This window comes from Pterocles gutturalis, unplaced genomic scaffold (assembly GCF_000699245.1).
Source record: "Pterocles gutturalis isolate BGI_N339 unplaced genomic scaffold, ASM69924v1 scaffold3041, whole genome shotgun sequence".
Classification (NCBI taxonomy): Eukaryota; Metazoa; Chordata; class Aves; order Pterocliformes; family Pteroclidae; genus Pterocles; species Pterocles gutturalis.
The window spans coordinates 79692-96405 of record NW_010097516.1 but is presented as its reverse complement, the minus strand read 5'-3'; the positions used below and the strand labels follow the sequence as shown (position 1 = coordinate 96405).

At 39.7% G+C, this 16714-nt stretch overlaps 1 protein-coding gene across 1 annotated transcript in view; it reads right to left on the bottom strand.

The window, feature by feature from the left end:
- LOC104463170 (NADPH oxidase 3-like) overlaps window positions 1-16714 on the bottom strand; it is a 39135-nt gene that overhangs the window by 20291 nt on the left and 2130 nt on the right. Inside the window, 4 exon segments of the mRNA XM_010075427.1 lie at window positions 992-1121; window positions 3884-4065; window positions 7131-7276; window positions 15788-15872. Of these exon segments, the coding sequence (XP_010073729.1) occupies window positions 992-1121; window positions 3884-4065; window positions 7131-7276; window positions 15788-15872 (543 nt within the window).

Below are 16714 nucleotides of genomic sequence, written 5' to 3'. Positions count from 1 at the left end.
TTAGAGAGGCATTCATTTTCTCATTAATATGCAGGCTGGATAGTGGCTAACAATAGTTTAGTTTAAGAAAAATCTATGTCAGCCATTAGAAGAGCTACAAGACACTGAATGCTAATTTTTCTCCTTTACTTCAAGATTTCCTTTGGTATGTTTTATTTTTTTGGAAGAAACAACAAAAACTTGCATATGAGCAAGATAAATCTTGAGCTGTAAATGTTAAATGATTTTGTTTGGATGGTAGACATCTGACATACTGTACAAGTCTGCTACTTAATTACCCCCTGTGGATTTGCAATCTTGTTGCAGCAAAACCACCCTTCCGTGGGACATTTTTCCTGCCTTTTGCCTTTCCCTTTCATAATTCATTGTTTCAAATTCTCTCCTTTTTACCAATCTTAAGACATCAAGGCTGGACAATATGAAGTATGTGCCTCAAAGCAAGGACATAATTTTATCTCCAACTTACTCTCCCTTGGCATTTAGACTGTCTCTATTCAAGTAGTTCGTTAAAATGATAATATTAATTTGCATCCCTAGCTTTACTGTTCCATTGTATTTTCTGTATCTCTGCCTTCATAAGGTTTTCACTTGGAGACTATGTTTGTGCAATGAACACATCAAGGATACTGGTGATACTGAATAATTAAAAATATGTGTACACAACAGATTTAAATAGAGTTCTGAAACCCATGCCCTTCAAAGGCAGTGCTGCCTAACTAAAGGATCTTCCAGAAATAAAAATTCTTATTAATGACACCAAAATTTTGTACATCACTCTTCATCTGTATGTGTCTATACTGATTATATAGGAGGTCAGGATCACTATATTAATGCACAGGGAGAGGTCATGGAACAGAAATGTGAAACTACTCTCTAAACATGACACTAAGTGCCAGTCACTAGCATACACTCCGTCCTCCTGCTTCCCAAGACATTTGGCCTCCCAGGGAAAGAAGTTGAGTTAAAAACAGAAGACAAACATCACTCTTACCACAGGTTTGTTGCCGGAAAACCGAGGCAAAGGGCACTGAGTGGCGTTCTCCCATTCCAGGTAGTGATCTTTACAGTAAGTGACATTGTGAAGCAGCAGACTCTGAGGTGTCTGACCTCGGACAAACTGACTTAAAACAAAAATGTTTATCAGTGATATGCTTCTTTGCAAGGTTTCTGTGCGTCTGTAGGTTTTGCACTAGTAGTTGAATGCAGATTCAGAGATAACTGAAAGTTCAAGAACTGGCCATTTCAACCCTCTTCAGCTCTCTTGTTCAAATTATCTTTCCTTTAGCTTTGCCATGACTTTTTGACCAAATGCAAGAAGTGTGTTGTTTTATTGGTATATGTCAATGCAGTGAAAAAGTGGAGTCCTTGCACAGAAAATGTACATTTTGCTGTTTGTGGCAAAATTAGAATGATTTCCAAGTTCTTTGGAGCAGACACTTCAAAGGTCAACCTCCTCTGTATGTAAGCATCTGGTATTGTTTAGAAAAATAATAAAATGTAATAGTGACAGACCTTCTCTTTCCTTTGCTGCTTTCTAAATGCTTTTTTTAAAGCTGCAAATAAAGTTGGAGGACCATAATTAGATGTGTACTCTCTAAACATATTAAATTCTAGCTTCTACTTCAGAGAATGTTAATGATGTGAATTTTCCCAAACATATCAATCCTGACTGTTCAGTTTAAATAGGTTTCAGCTGGTGTTGATTATGGGTGGAGAAGGAAGACTTTTATGGGGAAACCTTGTTTGTTTCATATTGTTTCTCTGAATTTTCCCTTCCATACTTTGGCTCTACAGTGTTAGCCTGTCCTGTCCACTAGTCTAACAAGAGACAAGAAGATAAGAAGTGCTGCCTTCTTCTACGTGGCAGTGTCATCAACTGCCACCAGTTCAGACAGAAATGGAGGTAGGCTTCAGTGAGTTTTGTGCAGTCACCTGGGAAGGAGAAAGAGGTGAAAGGTGAATGAAACTTTGTGTTTTGTCTCCTTTTCATCAATGGGGTAGTGGTGTGGATGTGCAGGGGCAGCAGGGAGTTCCCAGCCTGGAGCAAGCAGCGTGCTCGCAGAACTCTGTAGACAGGGCGGTTAAGTAAGGGTCCCCTTTTTGGGGAAGTCTCTTGCTGAGGCGTGTTGATCAGCTGGAGAGGCAGAGGGAGCTTACAAAGTTGAAGGTTTAAAGGGTTCATTACAATTGTTTGAAATTGGATTCTAAATATTTGCCAGAGAGAGAGGGGAAGGGGGCCATGTTAATCAGGCCAGGAAACAGTTTGCAGCATTTGTTTGCAGCTGTGCCTCTGAAACTTGGGACTAATTAATTGGGCCAATTTCAGGCACACTCAAAGCCAGAATGAATGTGGCAGCTCTCAAATCACAAGGAAAGAGGTGAGAAAAATGACACACCACAAAACATGGTACTGGCCTGTTCCCTGCCCCACGGTGACACCGTGTACCTCCGGAGAACAGGCACACGCACACACCGCTGCGGGCTGGCAAGCGCCTCTGTGTCGAAGAGTAGCAGTCTGTACGTACGGTAGTGGTGGGCAATATCATCCAAATGTTTTACGAAACAGACATGAAAAGTGTGCTATGATAGCACCAGGTGACTCTGTCCTTAGATCTGAAAAGCTTTACTACAGCTTGAGGCCATGTGTTGGCTAGATAGTCAGCAGGAAGAGATCTACTCAGCAAAGCAGTCTTTGTTGGAGGCCTTGCACTGAACACGTTTGCGGGCCGTCTAGGGCTTCGGACTAGGCCTGGTTTGGGGCTGTGAATGGATCACTTGTTAGTGCTCGGCACACAGAGTTGCATTCCTGTCTGTGCAGTTTCATCCCAAAACTGTGTGTTATGCAGTCCAGGGATGGTGCCGTGGTATGAGCTAAACCCAGGAGGGGAGGAGAACCATGAGATTTACCTCAAAACTGCACTCCCTGTCTGAATTAAAATATGAATGTTGATGCACCACTGTAGATTCACATTGACACTATTGCAAAGAAATGAGAAAAGGAAGTGGGGGAAAGCACATGAGGGAGAAGAAGCAGAAGATGTCAATGGAGCTGGGAACGGAAGAGGGAAATGTTTTCATCACTAGGCACCTTCTATGCTCTCATTCTGCATCGATAGGGGATTTATCAGCCCCTGAGCTTCTCAGAGAGGCTCCCCCAACTCTACTGTCCCCCAGTGTGAGAACCGGAGCTCTGTACCAAGAGGATGGACCTTCCTCTTGTGCCGAGGAACAGGGAGACAATCAGCAACCTGGCAGCCATCCCCCTCCGTAAAAGCCACCTGACCAGGCTAGTCATAAACTTGAGTTGTTTGTTACTGTAGTCACTTAAACCTGGTTTGTAATATAGTGCTTACTGCTACTGCACAGGATTTCTCTATGATGAGGAAATTTGTGGTTCTTTTCCCCACAGAGAAAGAAGGTCAAAACCACTTTACATTTGTGGATGCAGAGGAGAATAGGCACAGGGCCATCCACCATAGGGTAGCTGACATGCTGAAAGCTTGTCAAGCTTCTACAAGCTCTCTTGCAATATGCCTTATAAGAGCTATAAGCATAAGGTCTATCCTTTATTAATTTGAACCCACAAAGGTTTGATTCCTGACCTGAAATGCCCCCAGTTCCCAGGGATGAAAATTTATTTGGACTGATGGATTGATAAAATGCAGGTTGTAAGATGGTAGAGGAGTGGTTAAAAGAACTAAAACACACTTTTTAGTCCTCAGAAAAGTGGTGTGTTTTAGTTTCAAAATACTCTCATTTTGCAATCTATCTCCAAGCAAAGATCCCAGCATTTGTTAATAGAATAATACAGGATTATAGATTTGAATCATGTTTAATCTTAAACTGTGTACATATACCCTATGTAGTTTATGCAGACACTTACCCCATACCATGGATTATTAAACCAATGAAGAAAACCACAAAGAGGTGGTGGGTATACCAGAACACCTCGTAGCACGACCTTCTGATGAGCTCAGTGGATGAAGTCATGATCAGAATTAGAGCCACAGTTACGACAACTCCAGTTATTCCAGCTGTGGTGGTTAGTACCTCTCCTGTTGTGTTCTAGAATAAGAATACATTATTAGTATTAGTAGTTATTGTTGTTATAATTGTTATTTTTATTACTGCTTCTGTTACTGTTACAATTGTTACTGTTGCTGCTATTGCATATGAAGCCAAAATCTAAGATATATTTTCAGCATAGGAACAAAACCAGAACAAGACATGGAGGTAAGGCAAACCTCCATTTTAGCACAGAAGAGCGTGGAAAAACATCCCTCTGCTCTAGTTCTACTCAGGCTTATCCCAGACAGATGTGTAAATGTTTGCTGCCACTCACTTGTTTCAGGAATTGAAAGGAGGAAATTAGACAGTCTCATTAGTACTTTTATCTATTTTGCTTATGTAAAAGTGTCTCAGAAAAAAGGGAAAGTGTTTAGAGAAGTGAGAAGATTAAACCTAGAGATGTAATAAGCAAAACAGCACTAGAAGCCGGCTTATTCATGAGAGGGTGATAAAGTGAGCTGCTAAGACACCTGCAGCCGTAAAGGTGTGGTGCTCTCTTGTGCTTATTTTATTTCAGAGTTTGTGGGGTTTTAGTAGCCCTGAAATGGTATACAGAAATGGCATGCTCTCATTTACCTAAACAGCATATCACATTTAGCTGTTCCTTACATTTACCTGAAGATACAATGGATAATACTTGGATTTATTTTTTTAAAAGACATAATTACACTTACATTTTTATGCTTGTCAGTGATCAAACACTAATATGCTGGGCTAGAAGATGTTCCTTCTCGTTCATAACTCACAGACATCAGCACAGGTCTGTTACATCTGTCTAAACCCACCAAAATAAACTGAAGTGGGAATTAAGATGTATTTTGAACACAACAGTTAGATGCTGATCTCAGTTATAAAGTGCAAATTGTGAAGAACAGCAGTAAAAATCTCACACACAAGACGAGACTCAAGCTAAATATGCCAGCAGAGTGTAAATGAAATCCTCATTTGGCCTGCAAAGCATATATATCTGTTTTCCTGGTGCTGATGCACAGGAATGAAGGAGCTCAGCATGCCTTCTGGATCCTGAGTTGGTTCTGCAGGAGAAAAAAAATGCTAGGAGAAAAATACCCCATTTATTGTACTTGTAAAGTCCACTCATTTGATATGGAAATCCTAGAGGTTATAAAATTCCTCCATGCCATCTTTACAGTCAGTTTTTACAGTGAAATCATTCTTTCAAATGTTCACACTTGACAGCACACAGTACATTTTCAAATTGGTGCCTGTGAAGAGTGTGTTCAGATCCTATTACATATTAACAGGATTGACCTAGGTGATATTTGGAACGTTTCCTCTACAGTGGCTAGTTTGAATGTTGAGATGAAACAAGGAAAAATGTCAAAGACACTTAGTGCATTGTTACTACAGGGGTAGGATGAAACTGAAAAGAAAGCCTGAACTGTTGCTCTGAGAACTTTCTTCTCTGAAGTTAGAAGCAATCTTTTATTTGCTTTCCTTCATAATTTATTAATTCTGAGTGTAACTACTGAGACACAAATGGGTAATAAAAGAAATATAAATATTAGAGGCTAGAATAAAATCTAGGCTAGTAATTGTGGGGCATACTACTGTGAGAAATCTGGGAAAGGATCTCAGAAAATGCTAGCCTTCCTCCTCAAGGGTATTTAGGTATTTAGGATCTTAATGTTAATTAGAGGCCTATCTCACAATTGTATCACCATGGGAAGGCTTAGTGGAGAAAAAAAATACATGCTGAAAGGTGCTAGGTTCACATTCAGAACTGTGAGCTCTGTTCTGTTCTTGAGGAACATCTCATGTGCGTGCGGTGAGAGTGGACGCCAGGTGTACAGAAATATTGGGCAGCTTAGTCCATGCGCTTGCTCTCCTTGTTCTGATAAACCTAACCACTCTGTGACCGCTAACATTCTGTTCACACCATTGAGACCATTCATTTGTTTCATGTTATTCAAACTTGAGAATTGTTTGCTTCTTTGTTTTGAAAGAAGAAATCACATTATCTAAACTGGGAAAGAACTGAGAAAAAAACAGGACAAAATGCCTTTTAACTTTTGTACTGTCAAATCCTGATGATAGTTGTCCAGCCATTTTCTCACTTTGTTTCTTGTTTCAGTGGAGCACATCACTGACTGAAAGAGCCCCACACCATGTACATGCAGCCTTTATTGCATGCTGGCTGAGTGGGAACTTTCTAAAGGGCAGAAACTCTATGTGTGGGAGTCTTACCAGGGCCATTTCAATCCTGGAGTATAAAAGACTATACAACAGTATACATAAGCAAACAAATAACAACCATGTGATGTATAGTGTGATGGAATAAGGGAAAAAGTGGATTAATTTTTGCATGTTTTATGTGCACACATTGCAGAAAGGATCTGTTTTTCTTTATGAGTATTATAAAGAATAACTTCTCTACCCATGCTGTTTTGAGATAGCCAAGGAAGTGGACAGAAGATACAATCACTTTTCTTCCCCCAAGCAAACAGAACCATTTATTTGCAGGGCTGAGGTGGGCATAGTCCTGCTTGTCTGTGAAGAGCACACAGCAGCACTAGCTTCCCGGTACACTGCCTCATGTACGCAGCAATCCTCCGGGTGGTTTTGCCCTTGCTCTTCCCTGGGCAGCCACACTCGACATGGAATGGGGCAGAATCAACCCCCAGATTGGGAAGATCCTGTGCAACCATGGGGAGAGGCAAATAGCAACTGTGAAATAAAAGTTGGTATGTGATACTGGTTTTTTATTCTTTATAGAATGACGTTGTGTTTGTTCCATATATTGATAGTTTAGTTTAGTTTTTAAAAATTCTTTGCAGGTTCATTTCATTGTCTACTATTCACAATACTCCTTATCCCCATCTAAGCTGTCTCCTGACAAACCAATTAAAATACTGTAGACATTTCTTTGAGCTTAGTAACCTGAAAATTGCAGCTCTGAGTAAGTGTTTTCAGCCGAAATTGAGGTTAACCTTTAGCAGCACCTTCTCGCTCTGGTTAAAAGGCTTTGAAATACAGTTTTACCGACAATGGAATACACACAGGAAAACTTTTTACGTGAGGAAAACCAAAAAGTGACATCTTACCGTTTCATAGGTTCTGATTGGGTTCAAGTAGCTTTCATTTGGGCTCTTGCCAAGGCCAGAAAGTTTATTCCGTAACTCCCCAGCTTCCTTCGACTGGCTGGCATGATACCGCTCAATGTTGATCAAGTGGGCAACAATATGGATGGCTGCAGGAGAGGAAGAGTGGTGTGAAATTACAGACACACTTGTATGTGTCCACAGTGCCAGAGGGAACTTCATTAAGCACACTACAAACTGTTTGAAAAGCTTGGGCATAAAATGAGAGCTTTGCATGGGTCAAGCTGACAATAAAAGGAAAATTTTATCAAGTATGTGTCTAATATGAAGCAACTGTTTCACACTGGAGAGGAGAGGAACAGCTCCAGGGACACTTCCCATGTTTACAGTCAAGTACCCTGTGCTCTTCAGTGCCATCAGAGGAGGACCTCTTGAGAGATGATATAAAGGTGTTCACCTCTAATTGTAGCTTGTTTGAAATGATGAGGTAGACTGATTAAAATCCCTGTTTTTTTTATTAATATACTAGGATGTGCCATGGTCTAAGATTGCTATGCAGGACCCTAAGTTGTCTGTTTAAGGTATAGACCAGTTTGCAGCTTGCACCTGGGATATTTAAGAGATGCATTCAAAATCTGTCACCTATTAACAAATAGCTATAGCATTACTTTATGCAAGTGGAACCTGGGGAAGCCACAGGAGCTATGACTTTAAGGGAGAAGTCTGAATCACAGTGTTAGATTTGGTTTGCCCTGAGCATCATATATCACATCTGCTTCTGGCCTGCTCCCAAGAGGTATATGAAATGGTCAGTTTAGAAAAATGCCTTAGACTGAAGTAAGAACTCCCCTGTAATTGTTTTCCTGAGTGGAAAGATGATGATTTCAAAAGAAGAAAAAAGGAAGTATTTTGTTATTGGCTAAAATGAAGTTGTAATTGTGCTAGATGCAGAGTTTCAGTTTCAATATGAGAGATTCTAAAATCCATTACAATAAAGTAGTAATTAATGCAAAATATTAAATACCAAAGAATGAAAAAATTACAATGAGAAACAATTATATGTTTACCGTAGAGCTATTAGGATATCTATTTCTAGTTTTTATAATTAGCTTCCCATTATCATCTCTCCTTCAGTGTTTATTTGTTACTGTACCTGATCATTTAAAAAACCTTTCTAAAAGGCAATATTTGTAGCAAACCAAATATGATCTACTTCCCTGAACAATATTCTCTCAAAAGATTTTTTCCTTCATCTTTTTTCTTGGTTTTTTTTCTTTTTATTTTGTCTTTTCTCTTTTCTTCCTTTTTTCTTTCTTATTCCTTCTTTCTTCTTTCTTCTTATTTCTTTTTTATTTTTTGCCTTTTAAAAATTGTAACTATTTGCACAAAAGTAATGTCTGTGCTAGTCACTGTGTAATTGCACATGAAAACACAGGATTAAATGCATAAGGACTTGGCTATTGCCAGGTCTTTTAGGTGCCTATCCACTTAGTGAGCACCCTCACTCCACATGTTGGACTCCAGCTGCTCCTCTGCAGTGCCTGGGGAGAGCTGCGGGCATGGGAATATGAGTTAAGGCAGGATGCTGGTCATGGAAGTGCTTAAAGCATCTAATGCAAAAAAGGTAGAAGATGGCACTCTTCCCCCCCAGCAGTAGGTTAGCCCATGTCTCTGGGCTGGATAGAGGTTATTTTCATTCTGTTCGTCTGAGGTGATCCTTCTAGAGCAGTAGATGTGGTTGGTTGACTGTCAACTTGCACTTCAGTCAAAACATAATGTTAGCTTAGGGACTTCCCCCCTTGCCACTCCCTAACACCTGCTTCACCTCATTGCCACATGTGTAGGTGGTCACTGGGAGATGAAAGACCTGTTTTAAAATCCTGGTTACATTAAATTTAAAGTAGAGCTTTAAACTAAATCACATGTCCTAGTCACTGGGCTGACTGGTTATTCTCCTGTGAGCTGTCTCCTGACAAAGCCCTTAATAAAAATAATCAAATATTCATTGACACAGGCATCCCAAGTGAACATCCTGAGCACCCAAACTGCAAAATCAAGCTCCCTTTTTTTGTGAGTCTTTGGCCCAGTGAATAATAAATTATTTATACAAGCTGGAATAGCTTCAGCAGAAGAGACTGAATCCAAATGGATATGAACTGCACAGAGATAAAATGAGCCTGGAAATTAGAAGACAGATTCAAGCCATCAGAGGAATGAGACTCTAAAATAACCTTTCAATAAACGGGATAATGGGATCAAGCAATCTAAGCAGCTTTCAGATGAAGGTTGGTCATTTTATGAAATAGTGTATATGATGTGACTGTGAGCGTTAGAGGGTATTGGACTCAGTGACCTGGCATGTCCTGCATACGTTGTTATGGATTAGGTGCTGCCTGTGAAACAACCTGGCCAGTGTCAGGCGAGAGACACTCCCCGGAGCTTGCACGTGAGAGGGTGCTCCCAGCACCTCGGCAGCACTGGGATGCTGAAAGGAGGGTTGTACAAGAGCACAAGCAGTGAGTGAGACGTGTGGATTCAGACTGTCAAAACCCGAAAGCCCAAGAGGCTCTGAGCTGCAGGGTTTAGGTGGCAGCTGTGTGGTGGCTGTGGCAATCTGTTCCCTGGCATACAACTGATGCATAAGCAGTATATAAACACTGTGTATGTATTTAAGTGTAACAGCACTTTTAAGGGCTCAGGGTAAAGAGGGGGAACTGTTCCTACAAGGGCTCCTTTCAGAACAGATGTTTGGCCTGTTAAGAATGTTATCAGATCCAGCTGGAAAGGGACCAAGTCATTGCTTGATGAGGACCTGGTTTCTCTGACATCTGAAAGACCTCACTTGGAGGATAGGAGTGTGGGGTAAAGGGCTGCTGGCTGAGGTAGGTGGTGTAGTTACATGCTGCATGTAGTGTGTTACCAGACTAAGGGAAAAAGGAGAGAAAACTTTCAAAGGATGGGAAGCCCTGACAATGAATCTCTGAGTGTACTTCTACTAAGCAGTTGTATGTTGCCATCTGCTAGTGATTACTAGTGCAACCAGTAATGCTACTTGGGCCTCTTGTGCTCTATACCTGCAGGGTGCTCTTTATAACTCCAATATGATGTAATAGTCACCATAGCCTTGGGACCACATGAGTTTCACACAGTTGTGATCCATAGCATTGTTTTACCAAGGGTTCCCTGAAGCATATAAACTGCAGGTTTTGGACTATCCTTGCTCACTTAAAATAGCAACATTGACTAGAGGAGGAGGTTCGAACCTGTGTTCAAAGCATAGCACAATTCCTCTCTTTCAACTTCAAAACACATAGATTTTAAAAAAGGTGATACTGCAGATTGCGAAATCTTCATGTGAAATGATGACATTTCTGTTGTTTAGGAGGCTATGGAATCTTGCACTTTCCTCAAAGTGTAGGATTCTACATGATTTGTACAAATTCTCATCATGTCAGCAGTGACAGGAAACCTAGAGCTGTCTGGTATATGCAGAGTGTTGAGAATGAAATGGGGTGGTAGTTTCTTCCAGACAGAGGTTCACATTTCCTAACAGTATTTACAGTCTTAAAGAGAAGAAAACTGTGGGTTGAGTGGACATAGCTTTCCAAGCTGGTCTTGAGCCTAAGGTTTAATGAAGGGTAATCATGTTGCAACTTTTCTCTGGAAGAAGAGATCCACTTTCTGCAACTTAATTTAGTAAGATTTTTCTGGAGGACACCATTTTGTCCATTGGCATATTGTTCTGCTTTACTGTGTTACTGTCCATGGGAACACTGTCATACCCTTTTCTTTGGGATTTACTCCATATTCCCTTCTGGGTGACATTCCCTCCAGCATTCATCTAACAGGTAGCGGATATTACAAGTATAGAAGATTTCCAGAATGAACAGAAGAGGTCTTTTCTGCAAGCTATTATGCGGTAGCTGTTAACATACAGAGTACAATGATACACTGCAAAATATTAACATTCAAACTAATGATGTACTGAGTATGTTATTTACCTGAGTCTCCCATGATCTTTAATATTGCCTAGAGTGTTATTAGATTAATACTTCTGATGATTTTTTGTGTGCTGCTAGGAAAAAATGATGCAATCTGAAAGTGAATTATAGCTGGATGGTAAGACTAATGCAAAGATCTAATTCCATTTTCAGTGTGGTTCATTTAATGTACAATAGTTGTAGCAGACTAAAAAGTCTGGCACTGGATATGTTGCCATTAGCTAAAGTATTTTACATCCTTAAAGTGCATTTCCTGAAGATCCTTTGCATCTGCAGTGTATGACATTTACTTAGCAATTCCAAAATTAATATGCAGATTTCTGAAATCTGAGTTTATGGCAGTTGGGTTTTTTTTCACTGCACCACTTAGGTAAGTTAACCACGAGGGAAAAGTTTAAGGTACTACATCTCAGAATTTTCAGTTCAATTTTTTCCTCATTCTGCATGACCAAATATAAAGTGTAGAATAAATCATGAAATCTTTTAAACAGAGTTCTTTTTTATGACTGTGCATGAAGACTGAAGGATTTTGACTGTTTTTTTTTTAACAACATCTGGAATCTCTGAAGCACTTAACATACATTAATTTGTATTTGACCCAAAGATGTTCTATCTAGTCCACCTCTGAGATCAAATTAAAGATTTTATTGGGAGGGAGGAAAAGGGTTGCTATTAGAGCATGGTGTTTACTGTACATATTCTTAAATACAAAGAGATGTAATTAAATTATCTTGAAAGTCTGGTCAATTTAGCTAGTCTTATTCAGGCAATTGTGCCTTCACTGAAGCATGCACAACTCTCATTGAACTAAACAGAAATTGCATGTGTTTATTGAGGACAAGATTTCACTCTCTCTTTTTCTGTATGCCTGTACAGGATAATAATCAGATTGTAGCTTGTTGCTAGCAGTTAAATGTTTTGGTTAACCAACCCATCATGATAAAATCAAAGGGTCAAATCCTGGCCTTTCTGCCCACAGTGAAGAATGGCTTTGCAAGCAGCTGACCGAAGCGCTGGGGCTTCTGCCTCTGATCAAGCCTGGGTTCCTTTGCCACCCACTGCCTTGTGCCATTTCTTGTGGCAGCTTCAATGCTGCCTTTGTAGACTAAGATAGTGAGTTTATGTAAAAATTACAATAGTGACCACACACAAAATTGCATTGTGGGGTTTTTTTTGTTTTGTTTTAGAATGGCTATAAACATCAAAGAAGAACATGACTTGGACCGGTTTTTATCCTAGCTGGGAGCTTATAATCTTTCATTTAATGTAGTTTCCTTCCTAGCACTTGCAATAACTCTGGATTTAAACAATCTGACTGAAAAAGAATGTAGTTTAATGGAAATTTGATTTTCTGTAATTTCTGGAAGTACAACACTGAGATATCAGCTAAGCCTCTTTTGAAGATAAGCATCTGCTTCCCTGAAAACTTCCTTATTTACACAAAAATGTTACTCAAATCCCAAAGCCCTTCACATAGCTACCACTACCAAAACGTGTTGAAAATTGAAAGGTTTTATAGTATTTTTAGATATAGATTTTTCAGTGCTTGTCAGAAGCCAAACACACCTAGCATCACTATACTTCTGTCTGCATTTTGCATGTTTTTAAAGAAAATTGCACAAAAGGAATTTTTAAGGAGCAGGAACCTACATTTCAATCAGCCTAACTACAAAGAATCTCACTGTCCCTCTCCTACTTCCCCTTAATTGCTTCAGCTTTAGTCATGTCATAATTCAAAGACTGTTGGACCAATATATCTATATAACCTTTCTACAAACAGCAAAACAACACAAGAAGCAATTTGTTCTTCAAAATCTGCACCATATGCCAAAGTAAAAAAAATATATATATATTCCCCCAACACCCCCCACTTCAGAAAATGAATGAATGTATCTTGTTAAGGGGGTAAGAACAGTACAGTAAGAAGGAGAAGTTGTACAAAATGTTATTTACTATCTATTGTAGATATCTTTAGGTTTCAGACAACTGCCTCTCAAGTGAAAAGTCTCTTTTGCATTAGAAAGTGTAGAATGATTTGCACTGATCAAACTGAGAGTGCATGAAACTATGATTTTATTCTAGCAGAGTTACGGGTCTATAAGGAAGATTTATTAGTGGATGAATAACTCCCAGACAGCTCTTATCGCAGACAGGCATGCAGAATGCAGGAAGCCAAACTAAGCAGAATTCCCTTTACTGAATTTTCAATGATGCCCTTGATTATAGATAGCATTGTTTACTCTCTCTCTTTCCTCCAGCTTCCCTCTTCCACTAGTGTCTAATTATATCCCTTTATGACCTGACCAATTAAAGCCTGCTCTTGAATTTGTATTAGAGCTGATGAAAAATTAAAGGTACAGATATACTTTTTCCAAGGCCATGCGCACCTCAGCTGAGCTGGCTGCCTGTTAGAAGCCAGACAATACTAATGTTGCACTGACTATTTTTAGCACGCTATTAAATAAATATGCTGGAATAACACCACCTGGCAAGCTGATATGAATACATGTTTCTTTAATAATAAAGGAGACTAGCATTTTATATTGTGAGGCTAAGCTTACTGATCTGATCTGGAAATGGGTTTAACTTCTTGCTGCCACATTGAGGCTATTGATCATACGGGAGAACATTCATTTAACTAAGAATTACTAAATTGCAATAGACTAATAGGGGTTGACTATGCTTTTGTGTAACAAAAGACAATATAGGTAGTACTTGGACAGATAATGTGTCAGTTGAGAAAAAAATGGCATCTATTTACACATAATTTTAACACTGTTAGTTTTTATAAAAAGGGACTCAATATGCTTGTGGGTACCTCTTTACTCTGAAATGTTGCATTTCTGTTACTGTATGTGCTGTAGATTGTGTTTTTTTTAATTAATTTGAATTTTAATTTCAGGCAACAGAGTTTCTGTCCATTCTTTACCAGAGTGTGACCATAGTGATTTAGTGTTTTCCCAAGTGAGATAGTTGTTTCTCACTTGTATGTTAGGGAAGCATGAGTTGGGTTGGGTTGTTGGGTTTTGTTCATTAGACTTCCCTGCATTTTGTTTTCTTCCTCAAATATCTCATCAACTATTTGTCCGTTTCAGATTCTGGAAAAAAAACCAACCCAAATAACAACCAAACAATGAACTCTCATTTTCTCCCTAGAGAGTGACAGAATTAAATAATGGTGCTTACTGTCATTTCACATCAGCTCCTGTGTCTTTTTCCTCGGAATTACTGAAGCCATAAAGTAATCGCTTTTCTGATAGACTTGCATTTCCCAAACTGTCCACCTTAACGCACTAGCAAATATTTTTATATGAATGTAAAAACCAAAAACATAAAAGGTTTGACTGTGCAGTTTTGTTTTCTTTTTTGGAGCATGACAAATTATACACCAAGTAGAAGTTGGTTAATTTACATTCCTAGGTTGATTTGTTAATTAAAGAAGCAATGTTGCATTCTGTAGGAATCTGCTCTATGCTGAAACTGAAGTCTGATAGATGAATGGACATGACAGCTAAGTAAATCATCATAACACACTATAAGATGCATGTTCTCATCCCTCAGCCTTCCCCTCTGAGTTCTTTATTAATACATACAAAGGACAAATTTTAGCTATTGATTCCTGATGTCAATCCTGGCTTCATGTTCTTGTCTCACTGCACGGTGACATTAACAGTCTACACACGCAAAAGCAGCTGCCTCATGTAGACTAAAGAAAATATTGGGACCAGGATCCACCCTGCCAGCCTGGGGGTAGAACTGTTACCCTGCAATGTCTTATGCTTGCAAATAACCGTGATTAACTCCTGTGTCTCCTTTGCGTTTTCTAAGAGAACTATCTGCCCCAGATACCTCTCCATCTCTATGTGCTTAAGTCCTTCCTCATATTGCCTTTTGTTCTTCCTTCTCTGCACATCCCTCTTCCCCATGTTATCTCCTCTTCCCCTCATGTCCTCCAAATTCCTACAAGCTTAGTCTTCTCCAGGTCCTTTAACTACTTGGGGAACAGGAAGGTGCCATGTCTTCTTCCTAACCAGGTGAACAAACACCTGTAGCTCAGAAAGTCACTAGGACCAGCAGAACAAATAACTTTTGATCTCAAAATGCAGTATTTCCCTCAAGGGGGCCATTACCCATCACCTGTCAGAAAAAAACCCAAAACCCAAACAATTAGGAATTTAATGTTTTTGAGACAGCTGCTTATCTCAAATTCAGATTAGATTTATTACCTGGTTGAAAAATTATTGAAGAAGATGTAGCAGTGGACAGATGAGCGGTGTGACTTGTAAACACCATCTCCTTAGGAACTCAAATCATTATTCTATGTCATCTCCCCAAACATCTACTCTCAGGGATTTAATGAAAGGTATTTACACTAAATGTTAAGAGCACACAAGTTGGTCACATTAACTAAATGGCAACTAGTAGTTACTATCCAGATTGAAAGTTTATGGACTTAACAGTCAAACATTTCTCAAGCAAAAAAGGTTACAAATGGTTAATCACATGGGACTCCTACATGTGTTTTAATGCTGCAGTCACCAAATGATTGCACTAAAATAGCACGTCTCAGAGCTGATGGGGATTACAGTATTAAGCAGAATCACTGTGAAATTCAAAACAGTTCAAAGGCAAAGAAGAAAAATAGAAAATAAAACTTACTTGCATTTACAGCTATTCCATAGGCAATCATCTTGTGAAATGCAATGTTTTTTTCAAGCTGTCTCCTCAGTGCTCCTCCACAGCACTTGGTGAAAAAGCAGAACTTGTTTTATACCATTCCTATTACTATTTACAACTCACATTTTGGAGATGAGAAGAGAGGAGTTCAGTACATTTAAAAAATAATATGTTGAAGGAATTAAGTGGAAGTTTTGAGTTAGCCTTAACGTTGGGGCTCAAGTAACTGTTTTCAGCATAGTAAAACTCCAGGATTTCTTAAGCTATTCAGCTTATGTAGGGGCTCAAAAACAGATTTGATAAAACTCTGCTACATTTAGCTGTGATTTGTGAGTGGTTTATCTGGGCTGGTGATTAACCCATTTGCTGATATAAGGACACCAGGCTGGGCCACCACAGCTTTGCAAGCTCAGGTTTAGCTGCACGAACACAGCTGAACTGCTGGCAAAGCCAGCTCGCAATGAAAACATTTTCGCTGTTTTCACGAAATGCAAACCCCAGGAGGGTGAGACTGTCTAGACCTCAGGTGGCTGCACGCTTACATGTTACTGAGCTGTCTTCCCATTATTGGAAGTGCTGGATGCTGGTGTGATGACAGCCAGCCGGGTGCCTCTATGCAGAGCCAGCCTGGGGCTGGGATGGGCGGCGATCTGCCAAAACTAACACGCTCTGCTGGAACCCAGACAGCCCTCACAGACTTCATTCAGGCTCTGAATGGTGTTGTGGGTGTCTGGATTGCTCACTTGACCTGGCACAGTGCCATGCCAAAGACCCTGGCATCTATCCATGTTGTTTTCCAGCTAATAAATCTTCCAAAAATCTGGGGCACCGTGAGGTGCAATGCCAAGACACAGCACCTCCTTGGAGAGTCACTGGATCCAGCCCTGTGCTGACCAGGCTGGAGCCAGT